Source organism: Formica exsecta, unplaced genomic scaffold (assembly GCF_003651465.1).
Source record: "Formica exsecta isolate Colony F162 unplaced genomic scaffold, ASM365146v1 scaffold33, whole genome shotgun sequence".
Lineage (NCBI taxonomy): Eukaryota > Metazoa > Arthropoda > Insecta > Hymenoptera > Formicidae > Formica > Formica exsecta.
The window spans coordinates 910,624-928,344 of NW_021850553.1; the positions used below are offsets into that span (position 1 = coordinate 910,624).

Here is a 17,721-nt window from a genome sequence, read left to right on the forward strand (position 1 = left end):
CAATCAAATCGCGCGTAATCGGCCACCCACACGACTTTCCTGCAGCGTGCATCGATCGGAAAGTGCTTTTCCCTCTGAGCGTTGCAGCCTGATCGGTCGCGAGACGAGATGCGTGCGGCGGAATGCGCCCCAGAGCTCGATCGTGCGGCGGAGAAAACGCTCGAGACGTGGGATCGCCGATGATCGATCGCGAAATTAAGTGTAAAACTAAACTCGCACACGCTCACGAAATCCAATCTCGCGTGCAACCTTCGGATTCCGTCGATCGGGCAATGACCGACATATATAAAAGTCGCTTCGTTTATTCCGTAATCCGATATAATGGAGAGAGAAGCGAACAATCTGATGCACAGAGAGAGATAAATAGTGTAAGAGACTGCCTTGGCAAATTTTATCATCATTTTAAAATAACCGTCCAATTAAATTTTTATAAACTCGAGAAATGTGACATCAGTTTTCATCGAATCATATACTAATAACGTTCCAACACACACACACACACACACACACACACACACACACTTTTAAGCTATCTAACAATAAATATAATTCTTAGCGCGTACGTTTATTTTTTTAAAGTTAATGTTTCATTAATCAATTTCGAGTTTATATTTTTATTTTTTCGGTAACATCATGAATATATATTACTGTTTATTCTGCCGGGATGCAAACTTTCACAAGTAACGAGACTATTTTTTCACGGAATCGCGAAATAGGATGTTTTGTTGATGAGGCAAAGGCGCGTGATGCAGGTGCAAATGAGGTCTACGCTCGGCTTAACCCGACGCTTGCACTTTCCCGGTCGCACCAAGTGCATTGGAAAGTGCGGCTCACACGCAGTTTCCCGTCCCTTTTCTCTCGCGCCTTCATCTCCCGATTGCCTCTACCTGCGTTATAACCCGGTACCGATCTGCCTATCGAGCGCTTTCTCTCCTCGACGCCTCGATGCATATACATACGCACTTAAAACCTCTCTTCCATCTTCCCTTCCCCTTTTCCCTCTCACTCTTCGTCGTTTCGTTAAACTTGGAGGAAACGCTCGGCTGCAGCCAGCCGCGGGCTCTTCGGCATGGAATGATCGAGAGTGACCGACTTCGATCGGGATCACGAAACATGGCCCGATTTTAACGTTTTAACGCCTTTGGCGAATCTGAGAAGTTTCTTAATCGCCTCTCATCCCCACATCTTTGTTATAACTTAATTAAGTAGTTTATTCAAGGGCGTATGAAAAATGAGAAATATATTGATCACATAGTTCTATTCTCTCTCCATCGTTTCAAAGTGGATCGAGAGAGAGAGAGAGAGAGTTCTCTGTGAAAAATTATAATTTTTCAAAGAGAAATGTCGTCAGGCAAAAGAGAAAAATTATCAGATATGATTGAGCATAAATGTAAAATTACACTTTACGTGCGAGGCTGTGACAAGTTGAATTATCACGATAATCAAACTTTTAAAAACAAGCGTCGTTACGATCAACGTTATTTTCGTTCATTAACGCAACGATACGTACGATTTTATAATATCCGGTACTAGACATTTATAGATATTCGGAGACAATCATGCCACATTGATAAGTTCAAGCAACTTATAATGTCACTCGAACAGCGGCGTGTTACTTAAATTATTTTATTCGCATTGTCCCGATAATACTTGATGACATCATCCTTAAAGTAACAGAAATTGATTTACGCGTTATTAATCCTTACATTTTGAGAGAAAAGAAGAGAGAATATTTTAAATTATTATCAGTAAATTATTTTTTTCTCTTTTTACTATCTACACAAACTTTAAGAAAATACGTGTTGGACGAAATTTCCCTCGAAACTTCATAAATTGCTTATAAGTCGCGAGTGATGTCGTTATAAAACGGCTTTATTGGGCGCGCTTGTAATCCCGGTATGATAACCGCGGGGAGAAGGAGGAAGAGAGGGATATCGTACGATCGCGTAGAGAGCGCAAGGATTTTTCTCGGCTTGTCTTCCGCGGTCTGTATGCCTGTAGCCAGGCTCGCCCAGCTGCCAAGGATTTTACGAGCCGTTCCTTTCTGAACGGCGTTATGCACCGTAGACTCTCGGGAGCACACCTCGGTCCCGGCTCTCTCGTAGAAGTTCCCGAGCAATCACCTACTTCTTACGACGTACACATCTTCTACTGTCTACTCTTGGTCAGCTCGACAGCGAGTCGGTATCGTTTGTCCGCGTCGTTGCGAGCATCACAGTGTGTGCGCGCGTCGTAGACTCTCGGCAGCACACCTCGGTCCCGGCTCTCTCGTAGGAGTTCCCGAGCAATCACCTACTTCTTACGACGTACACATCTTCTACTGTCTACTCTTGGTCAGCTCGACAGCGAGTCGGTATCGTTTGTCCGCGTCGTTGCGAGCATCACAGTGTGTGCGCGCGTGTGAAAGGAAATTTTAAAAAAAAGTATCGGCGGAGCATTAAAGCATTTAATTTTTCGCGAGATTTCGCGCGCGGAATCCAGTCCGAAATTGCAGTCTTCTCTCATGGGTAACATTAACCGCCAGTGTAAAGTAAAACGCGGAAAAAGCTCGCATCGAAAATATATGGCTAGCTAAGCCTTGGGCTCGTTTCTTGCGTAACGCCGATGTGAGAAACTCGAAATTTACGAGCAAGAAATACCGGCGACTTGTCTTTTTCCGCGACTATTTAAATAGATTACGGTACCCTGTGCATTTTGAACGCGAGGACGAACGACGGGTCGTCTAATATCTCACCACCCACTATCGAGAAGAGAGAGAAGGACGTTGGGTAATCCAGGGAGACATGGGAAACTCGATAACGGATGGTTATCGCGCGCGATGCTGCTAGGAGCGCAAGAAAATGATGGTAATCAGCTACGCCGATAAGGATAATCCTGTTTTTTTCTCCCGCTAAACGATCGCTGTCCGTTAGGATTTATTTTCAACTGTCGGGACCGATGCGAATTGTTCGAGAGAGGCGTTTCTGCCGAAGAAAATCGCGCGATTCGTCGCCGCGTATGTTCCACTTCATGGTGAAACGTACGAACTGATTATTGAAGCTATCTAATCCTATGGCAGCGCATCGCTATAATTTAAAAAGAAAGAATATTTCGCTGCCCGCATTTCATCCAATAAATAAAAAGATTGTTTAAAACAAGATATGAAAGATACGATTTATCGCTGCACAAATTGCTAGTTCGTACGAGTGAGTTTCCGGCATTCGTCATTAGAAAAAACTAGGTCTATCGGCCTGGTGTATTTTTGTACAAAGAGAAATTTGGTTAATGTGCGCGTGTTTAATAAGGATGAGTTTCTAACGCTCATAATTGTGCTTTGCGCGATACGTGATATAAGTCGTTATTCGATGAGAGACGGTCTGTTTTTTTTTCTTTCATTGGAAATCTAATCTCTATTATTCCTGAAATGAGGATACGGAATAGTGAATGTGATGAACGATAGTGTTACGCGTATCACACACAAGAGCGACTACACGGTATACTTTCGCACAATCTGACGCGTGATATTTTCAATAGAGAATTAAAACGTGTAAATGATATAGCGAAAGATACGAACAAAATCACTCTCAAAATGAAGAATCGTTAAGGCTTATATTGCGTTGACAATTTCTTATACGAAACAAAATAAACAAAGATATAAGTCATATTTGAGCTATAGAGAATGCCATATCGTGATGATTTCGAGATAAATAATTTCGTCCATACATATATATTTGCACTTCCAATTCTCCAGAATATATAAACGCGTTATAATCTTCATTATACATTCCCTATTTTAATTCGAAGCTACACGTGTTTGTGACGTGAACGCTCGCGGGTTAACGAGCGCGTGTCACGTTTTGCAATTCGAGTGGAACGCGCGGGCCCCGGACAAAACCAGATTCGCATTATGTAGCGCGGTATTACGATTAGAGCCGCGTGTGTTGTGGCATATTGATTGCATAATCCGCTTGTAAATAAGCGGCTGTGCGCTTACACTCGCTCGCTCGTTCGCACCGAAAGAACGCGAGCGTTGTCACCTGTCGGCGGGCAATCGCACGTTGTGAGAAAGTAGTGCAAAATATATTAGAAATATCGCAAAATTATGACTTTTCAGGAGTAGCACTGCGAGCGTGCTGCTTCGCAACTGCAACAGCACGACGGCAGTGTGGCGACGGCGAACGCTGCACACGCGAATGCATATACATATATCTTTGCCTCGTCGTTGCGCTCGGGAATGCGGTCTATAGCGCGTAGGATCGAGAGCGGACCAACGAGAGGTAGGGAGGGACCAGAAGCGAGCGAAGGAGGGAGAGAGAGAGAGAGAGAGAGAAGAGACGTACGAGCGAGAACGAGACAAAGGGAAACGAGAAGGAGATACGAGGAGAATGGTTGAGAGGGACAGAAAGAAAGGGAAGAGAAAGAAAAAGATAGAGGGAGAGAGAAAGACGGAGCGAGAGATTATAAGGGAAAGGGAAAGGACGGAGGGAGAAGAGACGTAGAGAAACGAAGCAGCCGAGTGTGCACGTAGGAACGAAAACGAGATAGAATGAGAGAAAGAGAGAGAAGAGGAGAAGAGATAAAAGAGAAGAAGAATCATTGGTAGGGAGGAGGGTGAAGGGAGAAGAGGAGCGCGCACGGCAGTCGTAAACGGCAACAATTGCTGCGGGCGTTGCCACTCGAAAGCCCGAGTGCCTAATGCCAGATGTCAGACGGTGGTTAGAGTCATTACGGTCATCACTTCGTACCGCGATATATACCGGCGTCCGAGATAGATAGATAGATAGATAGAGAGATAGAGAGATAGAGAGAGAAAAGAGAGAGAGAGAGAGATGCATCCCCGAAAGATTTGACGGCATCGTTCGTCGCGATTCACGTTCAATTCATAATCTCGATTCTTCGACTCGATACAGTGGTCGTGAAAAGTGTATAACGAATGATCGTTCCCGTCTTCTCGGTCCTCGAGAAGAACTTCAAGATGCTTGGAGGAAAGTCGGCGCATCTCGAAGTAGAGCACGCCTGGCTGCATTTTTCTCGAGTCCCTCGTTCTTTTCGAGCTTCGTTGTTAGAGACGGACGTATTATAGAGACGGACAAAAGACGCCGTGGCTTAATGATCCTCCGTCACCGGTTAGGATGGATAATGGGAGACCTGCGCGAGGATGAATTGGAACCAGTGTTCCCGACGGTGTAGGCCGCGCGCGTACGTGTACACGGGATATATACGCGTGTACGCACGCGTTCCGTTATTCCTCGTGCGTGAATATGCGCGGATATTGTTAGATTCGATGAGTGGTGTTTGCTAATAACGCGATTCCTATGCGAGATTGCAAACCGGAGATGCCGAAAAAATTAATTATGTCATAATTGAATAGCTTATCAATCTGAAAGCAATATTTGTGCTATTCGTGTATTTTTATTTTTATTTATTTATTTTTTTTTTTTATACTCGTCATTGCCTTCGACATTTATCGCTATCGGAATCAAACGACCACACGTTTGGCGTTAAGCGGAGACGAGAGCAGAGACAGTGGTTTCTCTTAGGAATCGAACGCGAGAAGTCGACTCGCGCGAGTCCAACTTCCAAAACCCGTTTCTACAGCGGAGCCGCCGTAGATCTGGTCTCTGTTCGCGAGATAGAAAGAGCAGCGAGCGAGCGAGATGGAGAAGGAAGGAGCGAGATCGAGAGACAGACGGAAAGAAAGAGAGAGAAACGTATGAAGGGGAAAGGGCAGGAGGCCCCGAGAGACGAAGGACCAAAGGGGTGGAGCTGCATCGAGAGGGATGGAACGAAGAGGGCGTCCGGTCCCGGGACCCGGGCCAGGACCCGATTCCGAGAGGGCCCGAACGAAAAATATGTAATTATAATAATTACAGTTGGGCGCGCGCGGACAACAATTATAAATTATCATTGAACTAGGCAGCGAAACGTCAATAAAATATATATCGTACCGGGGGCAGCCATTAACATTGAGTCGCATTGCACACGTATGGGCCCCCGCCGGATGCGCGCGATGCTTGCGTCGGCGATTGAAAAATGCACTCGGCTTATTCCCGTGCAATTTCCATCGGCATTCGGCGGCGTGTAGTCGCGTTGCACGCGGATGACAATCCAACGGGACAAAAAAGGGCCGAGCGCGCGCGCGCGCGCGCGCGCGAGACAGACGGACGTGAGAGGGAGGAGGGAGAGGAAAGAGGAGAAGAAAGATTTCTTCTCTTCCTTTATTTTGCGTTCCTGCTTCGCGTGTCCCTTCCATCGCGTCTCTTCCCTCCAGAATCTACGGCCCATGAATCGATGTTGTATGAATGACGGACGCTTTTGTGAAGTCGTTTCATGGATGAATATATCTCGGTCAGAGAAATGCGACGGTCGAGATGCGTTAAGCATATGCAGCGAGAAGCGTTTTTATCGCGCGCGCGTTTCGTCAAAGCGTAAAGAAGCGCATTGACCGTGTCAGGGCGATTTAACGGTCGGCGCGATACCGTCGACGATCGGCTCGCTGATTGCGGCGAATTAGTCTCTCGGGCATTATCGGCGTATTACATCAGACTTTCACTTTCAGTAACTTTCAGCGCCGAGTTTGAATTGCGTTTAGGTGCGGGGAAAAAAAAATTAAAAGAGAAGAATTTAGCGCCGCTCGCGTTACACTCTTGCTCCTTGGTTGCGCCGAGAGATCTCGATTTCTCGCGGCTCTATCTCGCGATAGTATGATTACCGGCGCGCGACCATAAGAGGTGTAATGTTACTTTCGACGATTATACACGTCAAACGTAATACGATCATTCGTAATGTCAGACAACAGCCGGTACACGCGTAATCGCTTTTACAAAACGACGCGATATCTCAAATTTCAGAGACGCGCGACCCCCCACTATGTCAACCCTTCCGGGATTCGCTCTTCACTCCCACCTCCTGTCCTTTATTCCCCGCTCGTCGTTATCCCGTTCGGAACGTATACAAATGCGGGACCGCTCGCACGGCAGGATGTACCAACGCGCTCATAAAGCACCATCGGTGTGTCGGGACTAACTTGTTCGCGCTCTAACACCGCTCTGGGGAAGATGTATAGCGGCGGCGACGGCCCCGCTAAGGAAACGTCGGCGGGATTTCTCCGCGAGCGCCACGTGGTCGATATAATACCGGAATACGAGGCGAGACGAGGCGAGACGAGGCGAGAGACGGAGGAAGCAACGGAGAGGCGCTGTACTCATCTCCTCTCGGGTCGGCGACGCTACGCCCCGAGCGATTCATGTCGCCCCGTTATCCGCGTGTCCATACATACGCAACACTTTTGCGTACAGTATACTTTCCTCATTCAGGTCGCTCTCCCCTCCCCATCCTTCTTTCTTCCTCTCGGAGGAAAAGACGCGCGACCGTTAGCGCGGGGACGCGTATGCAAATGAGAAGTCGCGCGCGGATTTTACTTCACCTTCGAATCGCGTACATCTTTCCCGGAATAAAAAAAAACGATGATCGATAACGCGCACTACCTGGATAACCGCCGGTACTAATTGAAACACGCCGAAGAAAACCTCTCGCTCGTCCTCGCGAGTACCAATTACAGCTTTCCCGTAACGTACGTGCCTGACAGCTCACGACTGGCTTACGAGCGATGCGTTCGTGCCCTTTCGCCCGCTTGGCCGCGTGGAAGGTAACCTTTAATGTGAATCTTAGCGATTTTACGCGCGAAACGACGTGGCTTATGCAAGGGTTAAACGGAAAATATCCACCGTCAATTCTTTTGAGTCGAGGCGCGACATTTAAGATATTAATTAGTAGAGGCTCGTCGCGAGAGCTCGGGTAAACGTCTCTCGCAATCGATTGCGATGACGGATTAATTAGGGATTGCCGTATAAAGGCCTGGTGACGGATTTTCTTCGATTGTGTGAATGACGGGAAAGATTAGCTGGTTCTTTAAGTATATGTCAATTAAACCTCGATTTCTCGCATCGTGAACATTGTATTAAAACACAATTATATCGCGCCGCAGCATGTGAAAAGCGTAACGTAAACATATCGTTCATTTTAACAAAATGTGCGAAACACTTTTCATCATAGATTCACAAACACATTCACCCGTCACGCGACTTGACGTGACATTATCGTTTTGACGTATCGATCAAGGATCTCAGCTTTCTCACATTTCCGCGGCGCGCGCAATCAACGCTTCGTTATGAAGCGTGAAGAGAAATCGTAATTTTCGCACGATCTCCTACCTTGAGAAAGCAGCGTCCGACGGGCATGTCCTCCGGCACGGTGGCGTTGTAGAGGGGCTTCTCGAAGATCGGCTCGTTGTCGTTGTAATCGTGCACTGTCACGCGTACGGTCGCACTGCTGCTCAGGGGCGGCCGTCCGGAATCGGTCGCGTTTAAGTATATGTCAATTAAACCTCGATTTCTCGCATCGTGAACATTCGCGAACGCGGTTCGTAACTTCTGTATAATCGATTTGTGCGCGCAAACGATGATGATTTAACGAATTAAGATAGAGAAATCAACCTCACGCCGGAATCGAGTTTTCTTTGAATATAAATATCAATTACACGTAGAAAGAGAGAGGGAGAAAGACCACCGACAGTACCACGCTTGTTAAGAGAGATGACAGCGTTACGTCTCCCGACGTTTACACCCGCGAACGCGAACGTTCAGACAAGTGTGGAAAATATTCCGCACGTCATATAGATATCAAGCGGCATGACAAGCAATTCACAAAATTACAACAGCCCGCGGATCTATTTCGCAACTTTTTGCGTTACAACCCGGCTAACAAAACAATCGCTGTTAGCCTTTTACTATACACACACACACACACACACACACACATATATATATATATCACAAACACATTCACCCGTCACGCGACTTGACGTGACATTATCGTTTTGACGTATCGATCAAGGATCTCAGCTTTCTCACATTTCCGCGGCGCGCGCAATCAACGCTTCGTTATGAAGCGTGAAGAGAAATCGTAATTTTCGCACGATCTCCTACCTTGAGAAAGCAGCGTCCGACGGGCATGTCCTCCGGCACGGTGGCGTTGTAGAGGGGCTTCTCGAAGATCGGCTCGTTGTCGTTGTAATCGTGCACTGTCACGCGTACGGTCGCACTGCTGCTCAGGGGCGGCCGTCCGGAATCGGTCGCGATCACCACGAGGATCGGCGCCGGGTCGATCTCGCATTCCACGTGCGTCACCGTGTTGATGAGTCCGGTGATCTCGTCGATCGCGAACCACGACGTTGTGTTGAGGAGGGAGTAACGTACGGCCGAGTTGGCGCCTTCGTCGAGATCGGTCGCGGTCACTTGCAGCACCGACGTGCCGGGCTCGGACGCCTCCAGGAGATGAGCCTCGTATCTCTCCTGCACAAACTTGGGAGCGTTGTCGTTGACGTCGGTGACGAGAAGTCGGAAGGTGCGCACGGCACGAAGCGGTGGCGTGCCGGCGTCCGTTGCCTCCACTGACAGATCGTAGACGGGCTTCTCCTCGCGATCCAGTGGACGCTCCACCACCACCAGATAGATGATGTTGTCTCGCGTGGCGAGACCGAAGTGACCCTCGCCACCGGTCAGCGTAACCGTCGCATTTGAGTATTCCGTTCTAGAGTCGGGATCACTGACGGATATCCGGGCGATGAATTCGCCGGGTTGCGCGCTCTCGCTGATCTTGGGGGTCGCGTCGTCCGATAGGAAGATGACGGTGATGGCCGGTTGATTGTCATTGACGTCAGTCACGCGTACAGATAGAAAGGCGCTAGCTTCGAGCGGTTGAGCGCCGCGATCCCGGGCGACGATCACCAGCTCGTGCCGTTCCTTGGACTCAAAGTCAAGGGCCTTGTTGACGTAGACCATGCCGGTCTCCGGATCGATGCGGAACATCTCCTCGCGATCGGACTGCCGGCGATTGATGGAGTACTCGATGCGGCCATTGTCACCGGCGTCGGCGTCGGTCGCGTTCACCGCCAACACCGGCGTGCCGACGGTCGCGTTCTCCGGCACGCACGCGACGTAGCGCGTCTGATTGAAGATGGGCGGATTGTCGTTGACGTCCTGCACCGTCACGTTCACGTGCAAGCTCGACCGGAGCGGCGGCGTTCCGCCGTCGAGCGCCTCGATCACCAAATGATAACGCGAACGCGCCTCCCGATCCAGCGAGCCGGAATTCTGCAAGTCCAGGTAGAGGACACCGTCGCGGCCGCGATGCTGCGATAGCCGGAAGACGTCGCCGTGATTGCCGGATACGATCTCGTAACGTTGCGTCGAGTACTGGCCGAGATCGGGATCCTTGGCCGGTGGCAATGCCCGTTTGGCGTCGCGCGGCGAATTCTCCGGGAACTCCACGTCCACGTGGTTGACGGGAAAGGTTGGCGCGTTATCGTTCTCGTCAAGGACATTCACGACTACCTGTATGTTCTGTTGCAACGCTACCAGGCTATACGACGGACGGGTCTCGCGATCCAGCTGTACCCTCGTCCTTATCTCGCCCGTCGCCTGATCGACGATCAGATCGGACTCCACCGATGAACCCGGCACCGACACTATCAGGTACGGCGGATTGTCGGCGTCGATAAAGCCCACCCTAGTACCCGGCCGCGCATTCTCGGAGACCTCCAGGTACTTTACGTGCTCGGGCAGCGCGCCCGGGGCGAGGGTCGCTCCCAGGACGAGGAACAGTAGCAGATGCCGCATCCTGGGGGTCTCCAACACCACGCCACGGCCGTCCTCCTCCTCCTCCTCCTCCTCCTCCTCCTCTCCCGTCTTCCTGATATTATCTCGATCTTTCCATTCCTACGCGGCCGCTAGTCTCGCGAAAGGCCGAGTGCGCGATGACCAACGAGAAACCTATCACTTGTCGCGTCTTCTAATGTCACGACACTCAGAGTATTTTCGATGTCCTTCTTGTGCTCGCACGAAATTCCTCTCTCGTCCGCGACGACGAAACTCACGATGATTAGCACGGCGCTTTCCTTTCTTTACCGGCACCTTTATTATCACCTAACCTAACCTAACATATTTAGCACCAGCACCAACGAACCACGAAATCACTGCTTTTATCCTCGGTTTCTCTCGGCTATAGTATCACTTACACCGACGCCGAGTATTATCTCTAATTTCTCGCGGAAAAAAAAAAAAAAAAAAAAAAAAAAAAAAAAAAAAAAAAGTGGCCGCCCGAGCCGTTTCCTGGTGCAATTCGCGACATACCAGCGTCGTGAAGATTCCTTTACTCGAACGAACACAGTCGAATTACGACGTCGTCCCTCTACCCTTCAAAATCTCTTCTCCGCCAGCTAGACACGTCCTAAGTACACTCGCTGTCACCGGGAATATGTCTACGGCGAGATATGGCACATTCCTCGCGTTAGATCCACGACCTGATAATCGGACCGATCAGCACGACCGGTCGTGAACCCGGCGCGATCGTCTCGCGTCATACATGGTGTCCCGTCGGACACCTCGTGCGTCTGTCCTTGGAACACACGTTTCCGTTCCTCGGCGTGATCCTGCGTCGCGGACTCCCGTCGATCACGACGCGCCTAATTCGTTCCACGATGTCGCGGGCCGGTCGTTGCCGTTGTCATTCTCCCTAGCTTCACGCGAGACATACGCTTTTTCCGTGTTGCGGATCGTCGATGAAATCTTAGGCGAATTTAACGATCAGGCGAGAGATTAGAATAATCAGAATCGAGAATGGAGCGAATGGAAAAGCAACTATATTCGTATACGTATTTCGAACTGTCAATGTACACTCGCGACACACACTGATAGGATAAATAACGCGCTTCTGCCCGATCTTGCGTACGCGAAACGCGCGCCAAGTAACACGATACAACATACGCACCGACGTTCACTGAGATACTCGCGAATCGCGAATCGCGATTCTCTTCGCGGCCACTGTCGGGACGCGTAATCTTGTCCGTCTTCTCTTCTCCGTTCACGCGTCGATATCGACGATAGGCCGAGAGGGGGCCTCGACCGATCGGAGCACTTTTGGTATCGCGCGCTGAAAACTCTCACGCACGTCGTTTCGGGTAAACGATTGGCGGGAGGAATCGGTCCTACGGTTCGCGTATGCCGACGATCCGTATGCGCGAACTCTGCGACGAGAGACTTAACTAGTAAAGTCCCATTGAGAGATTACGGCACGAGGTGTTGTCGCGTACTCGAGCCCAACGTCCGTTCCGCGCGGCTTCGAGGTTAGGCATGCACTGACATGGCGGCACCTGCGATGCCTACCCTTCCCCTGACTCGACGGGCCCGCACGGTCGAGAGGGAGAGCAAGGGAGGGTGGAGGGAGGGGGGGGGTCGCGAAGCTGGACCCAACCGGCGGCCATCTTGGAGAGGGGAGCAGCGATGCTGCTCGCAACCGGGCCCCGGCATTCAACGCGCTCCTCGGCAGCGAGCAGCTAGACCATACCAAACTCTCTTACCTGCCTTGCTTGCCTGCTCGCATGCCGACTCGCTCGCACTCCTTCTCACATCCTTTTCCTTCTCTCCACCGTCCTATCTACCTACCTACCTACCTACCTACCTACCTACCTGAGCGCTCGGTATGCGAGGAACCGACTTACCGTCGGCGCTCATTCCGCGCCCGGCCCTACGTAGAGCCTCCTGTACGTGTCTCCTGTGCCAAAGTCCTGGAATTTCGTGACGCGACAAGAAAAACGGCTACGAGGACGTGCCGTATCCTAGAAACGCCTGTTATACGAAAATAAGCTTTTCGAGAAAGATTTTCCGAGCGAAAGGACATGTCAGTGTCTTGTACGAATTGTTTAATGACTAATGACAGGAGGCAGGACAGGTTCTGGAATTTTTGCAACGTGACCAGAAAAATATCGGAGCGGTTCTAAGCAATATATCCCATGAATTGCCTAATGATTTAAGATCGAATAAGACAAATGGTCAAGATTCTGGAATTTCATGACATGACAAGAGAGGACATCTCTTATTGTTAGACACGTAAATCAGAATTACAAAAATGCGAAATGTCTTTTGGATATGACATACAAATCATCTAATATCTATGATCGAATAGAACAAATTGCAATCACATATTAGGGAAATCTGAAATTAAATCGAATAAATTTCAAACTTCTTTAAATATTACAGATGCTTTCGTGATAATCAATTTACATCAGATTTTTATCATAAATTTACATTTTGACGTTATTAGGTTTATATCTTGCATTTTAGATTAGAGGCTGCTAAATATATTTTCAGCGGCACATTAATTTTGATATTTTGTTATGAAACCAATCCTTTGATATTAGTTGTATAAATGTATGAAATATGATCGGATATTTCAAACTCGCCATCAACCGCGAATATATAACATATGCATATATATATAGATGAGTAAAATAATTTATATTATAAAGAGACAATTTTTACAGACGATATAAATTTTATAAATAACAATATACATTGTAAATGTATATTACTATTCTATATCTTTTTACATGGAAAAAGACCTGTGGAAATTATAAATGTTGTTCTTATATCACTATTCAATAAGCATTATGCAAATAATATCATTAAATATAATGCAAATATTTGCTTCTCCGAAATTATAAATGCTTGTCCAAAGTGCCAATATTCTTATCGATACAATGTCATAGGATATTCTTAATACAAATGCAATCACGATTTCATTAAAAAATCTCAGTATACTGATAAAATATAAAGTTCAAGATGTCGTTAATATTAGATATTAGACTATCGTCATTTCCTCGATTGCAGAGAATCTCATTGAAATATATAATACTTGCCGAGCACGGCGATCAAAAGTTAACAAACGTTTACGGCGACAATTAGACGAGGTAATGAACAACGATCGGCAATCATCGTAGAACCGTCGCGAATCGGCAACTCGTTGCAACCGGCCATTATGACGATTCGCTAATACGTTACGAAGCCGTCGAGGATCACGTCACGAGAAAGTGCTACTGTACGGCGGTTTATTATTTCGTGAAGTTATTGATAACTAGTGAATCATCGCGCTGGCGCGCAAAATTAGCCAGGAACGAAAGAAAGATCTATCGGTTCCGACGGTGACGACGGCGACGACGACGACGGCGGCAGCCGGTCGGCCGCCGTGCAGAGACGCGACGTGCACCGGGGGTCGAGGACCCCTGTTGTAGATGAGTAAAATAATTTATATTATAAAGAGACAATTTTTACAGACGATATAAATTTTATAAATAACAATATACATTGTAAATGTATATTACTATTCTATATCTTTTTACATGGAAAAAGACCTGTGGAAATTATAAATGTTGTTCTTATATCACTATTCAATAAGCATTATGCAAATAATATCATTAAATATAATGCAAATATTTGCTTCTCCGAAATTATAAATGCTTGTCCAAAGTGCCAATATTCTTATCGATACAATGTCATAGGATATTCTTAATACAAATGCAATCACGATTTCATTAAAAAATCTCAGTATACTGATAAAATATAAAGTTCAAGATGTCGTTAATATTAGATATTAGACTATCGTCATTTCCTCGATTGCAGAGAATCTCATTGAAATATATAATACTTGCCGAGCACGGCGATCAAAAGTTAACAAACGTTTACGGCGACAATTAGACGAGGTAATGAACAACGATCGGCAATCATCGTAGAACCGTCGCGAATCGGCAACTCGTTGCAACCGGCCATTATGACGATTCGCTAATACGTTACGAAGCCGTCGAGGATCACGTCACGAGAAAGTGCTACTGTACGGCGGTTTGTTATTTCGTGAAGTTATTGATAACCAGTGAATCATCGCGCTGGCGCGCAAAATTAGCCAGGAACGAAAGAAAGATCTATCGGTTCCGACGGTGACGACGGCGACGACGACGACGGCGGCAGCCGGTCGGCCGCCGTGCAGAGACGCGACGTGCACCGGGGGTCGAGGACCCCTGTTGTCTCTCTCTCCTTTCTCTCTTTCTCGTCTCTCTACCTGACTCTACGAGTAGGCAGATAAATCCGCCGCCTACTACTACTCGCTGCGGCGCGGACAATACGCTCGGGACGGTGCATCATCGTCCGTATTGTTTGCTCGGTCAACCGCTCGGCTTTTCTTGCAGGTGCTGGAAGCGGAGCGAGCGCGCGCGCACACCATCACGTAACATGACGACGCGCATATAATATCGCGGTGACACGCGAATATTTCCCGGAAATTAAGTCGTTTGTGTGTGCGGAAGTCACTTTCCGCGTGGATTTCGCGAGTAGAAATAATGCGCGATTAGCGCGCGCTCTTAATTTTGCTAAAATGACTTGAATTGGCAATATAGTTAGCTTTAATGACGTGGGAATATGCGGATCGGGTTTCAAATTGTTTGCCAATTTCGCTTCTTGGACAGATCCGAGGAGAGAGATCCAGGAGGAGAGAGAACTTCTTATCGGTAAGTCGTCAGCGCGCCTATATGTCCAGGACGGTGGCTCGACACATCGACAGACGGTCGGCAGCAAAAACACTTCTTTGTAATAATAATGACTTCCATCTGCAGCCAATGTGTATCATTTTTGGCATGATAGAAAGAAATGTGTTGCGTGTTGTCACGCTTGCCTGCGTCCCTACGGCATCGGGACGAGAGAAATTGGCGCACCTGCGAATCTCTACGTCGAGAGGAAAGCCAAGAGGTGTTCAGTACTGCCGAACGATTCCTCATCGTACGACTGTTCTCGGAACCAGACTTTCTCCCTCTTTCCCAATCCACCTCTTGCTCTCCTCTACTTATTACCTTACCTCTCCTAATTCTCGTCGTTCTCTTTCGGCTCGTTCGTTTTCGTTCTCTTCCAATCTCGTCTTTTCTCTATCTCTTCTTCTTCTTCTTCTTCCTCTTTTTCTTCTAAGGTCGAACTCACGATGAAAATGCCACCGTCACTGTCGTGCCCGATTCCCCTCTTTTAGCGACGAGGCATATTTCTACGAAATCGTTCCAGCGTACACCAATTTCGGCGCGACGTGGTGGCACGGTCGCTAGAAGAAAATTACAGAGTTCAGGGATAAAAGGTTGTAGCACGAGGGCAGAGGACGAGGACGTAAAGAAGAGGAACCGAAGTGGTTCGTGGATATAAGGAAAGAACCACGGTGCGATAATCTGAGACCAAAGAAAGGAAAGAGAGGACCGAGCTCTCGTCATTAAGCGAAATGATCGCCGCTCGCGAGGACCACCTACACCTGCAAAGAGACGCCCCAAGGACGAGTGCACCCCAAGGATGCTGGACCGCCGCGCGCTTTTACAAGCATACGAATGGAACCCCGCGGTTTCGTCGACCCACTTCCGGCGAAGCCAATCAGCAAGCGTCGGCCGCCCAGAAAACGCTACGATGCAACAGAATATGTATTTTGAAAGATCAAAAACGAGCCGTCGTGTCATTATTCTCCAAAGTGAGATAGGTGTACCGGTAAATAACTAGTTAAGGAATTTACTCGTTGTATACGTCAAATTCTTATTCTTCGTCTGGATAAGATTTCACGCAAAATATCGTCGATTTTGCAAATGTCGGTGAAAGAGAAAGAAAGAGATGTTTTAAAATATAATTTAATTCTTCGTGATTTTTCATCGCGTATGGGATTAGAATTATTTCCAAAGCTGAAGAAATCAAATTATGCAAAGTCGCAGGAAGGAATACGAGTGTTTAGCGAACGTATAGACACGACGACTTTAGCAGACAAAGTCAGTGCACGATCGAGTTACGAGTTTCAAATGTCCGTTCATAGTCGTGCCTACCTCTAGTATTTCGCGACGCTCGCTCGAATTTCGTAAAAATGGTATTTGATGGTTCCTTTCACTTGCAGAGAGATAAAAAAATTAAAAAATATAAAAACACGTTAAAGAATACATTTTCAACCCTTAATTTGATTACGTTTTAAAAAAAAAAGTTAAAATCGATTGTTGTTCCTCTATATCGTTCAAAAAATATTCCGACAAATATTTTACAAGGAAGAGGTCATGTATAGTATTGTATATATTTTCATAATTCAATGCGGTAAAGACCGCGTTGAATACATGGACTAATTTCATTTTACAAAGAGAGCATTCGCACACAAACATCACAAATACAATTTTCGCAAAGTTCCGTACATTTTAAGCAGCCCTTTCTATATTTTGCGCTGAAAAGAGTTAACAACAGCGGACACGTAACGCGCGTGTCTGAATGCGGCGGAAACCGTGCGCAGGAAAGAGAAAGAGAAGTCGGGAATATTTTCTCACGACGATTCACAATTCACGCGATGCGCGGCACAAACGCGGGCAATGTCGCGGAGTGGTAAAATGGCGTAAAATAGTAGCACCGAGGAAAACGATGAAGGTCTCCGGCGAGAGAGGAGATCGAACGCGTAGCGGAAAAAGAAAGGAGAGCGGCGGAGAGAGCAGGAGGATTTGTCGAGTCCACGTTGGTTGTACGGAGAGGCGCCGAAAATTGGATACTGGTGGGGGTGATGGAGACCAGCCGCATAATGACAGGGTGCCTCGCGCCAAGGTCCCGCTAACGAACCGGCCCACGGAACCCAAAGGGTCCGGGCTAGGACACGACACTGTATTATTTTACCATTTCGGAGGTCGGGGGCATCATCAGAAATCATCGCCGAATCCATATAATCAGTAGACGGTTACGTGCAGCCATGATTTTTAAGAGCTGCACAGGGGGAGGATGAGAAACGTAGAGTGACGCAGGGAGAAGCGAGGGAAGTAGAAACCTAATAAGGCGAGTGGTGCCTCCACGTCATCTCCTTGTCCTCGGCATT

General features: G+C 47.7%; 2 protein-coding genes across 2 annotated transcripts in view; both read right to left on the reverse strand.

The window, feature by feature from the left end:
• LOC115238244 (protein dachsous) overlaps window positions 1-8,331 on the reverse strand; it is a 310,168-nt gene extending 301,837 nt beyond the window's left edge. The window contains exon 1 of the mRNA XM_029811895.1: window positions 8,193-8,331. Within this exon, the coding sequence (XP_029667755.1) occupies window positions 8,193-8,219 (27 nt within the window). The 5' untranslated portion in view covers window positions 8,220-8,331. The remainder of the gene's footprint in view (window positions 1-8,192) is intronic.
• A 590-nt stretch (window positions 8,332-8,921) lies between these two features.
• On the reverse strand, window positions 8,922-11,401 carry LOC115238210 (protein dachsous-like). The gene is made up of 2 exons (XM_029811816.1): window positions 11,319-11,401; window positions 8,922-10,731 (listed from the first exon to the last, which is right to left on the reverse strand). The coding sequence occupies exons 1-2, from the start codon at window positions 11,399-11,401 to the stop codon at window positions 8,922-8,924; spliced, it is 1,893 nt and encodes a 630-aa protein (XP_029667676.1).
• Between the last annotated feature and the right edge of the window lie 6,320 nt (window positions 11,402-17,721).

Bases quoted from the DNA above. Each gene is read 5' to 3' on its own strand.
- LOC115238210 (XM_029811816.1), bottom strand. From the start codon at position 11,401: ATGACGCGAGACGATCGCGCCGGGTTCACGACCGGTCGTGCTGATCGG. The intron at 10,732-11,318 runs GTGCCATATCTC...AGATAATATCAG, and splicing joins GTGGATCTAACGCGAGGAAT to GAAGACGGGAGAGGAGGAGG.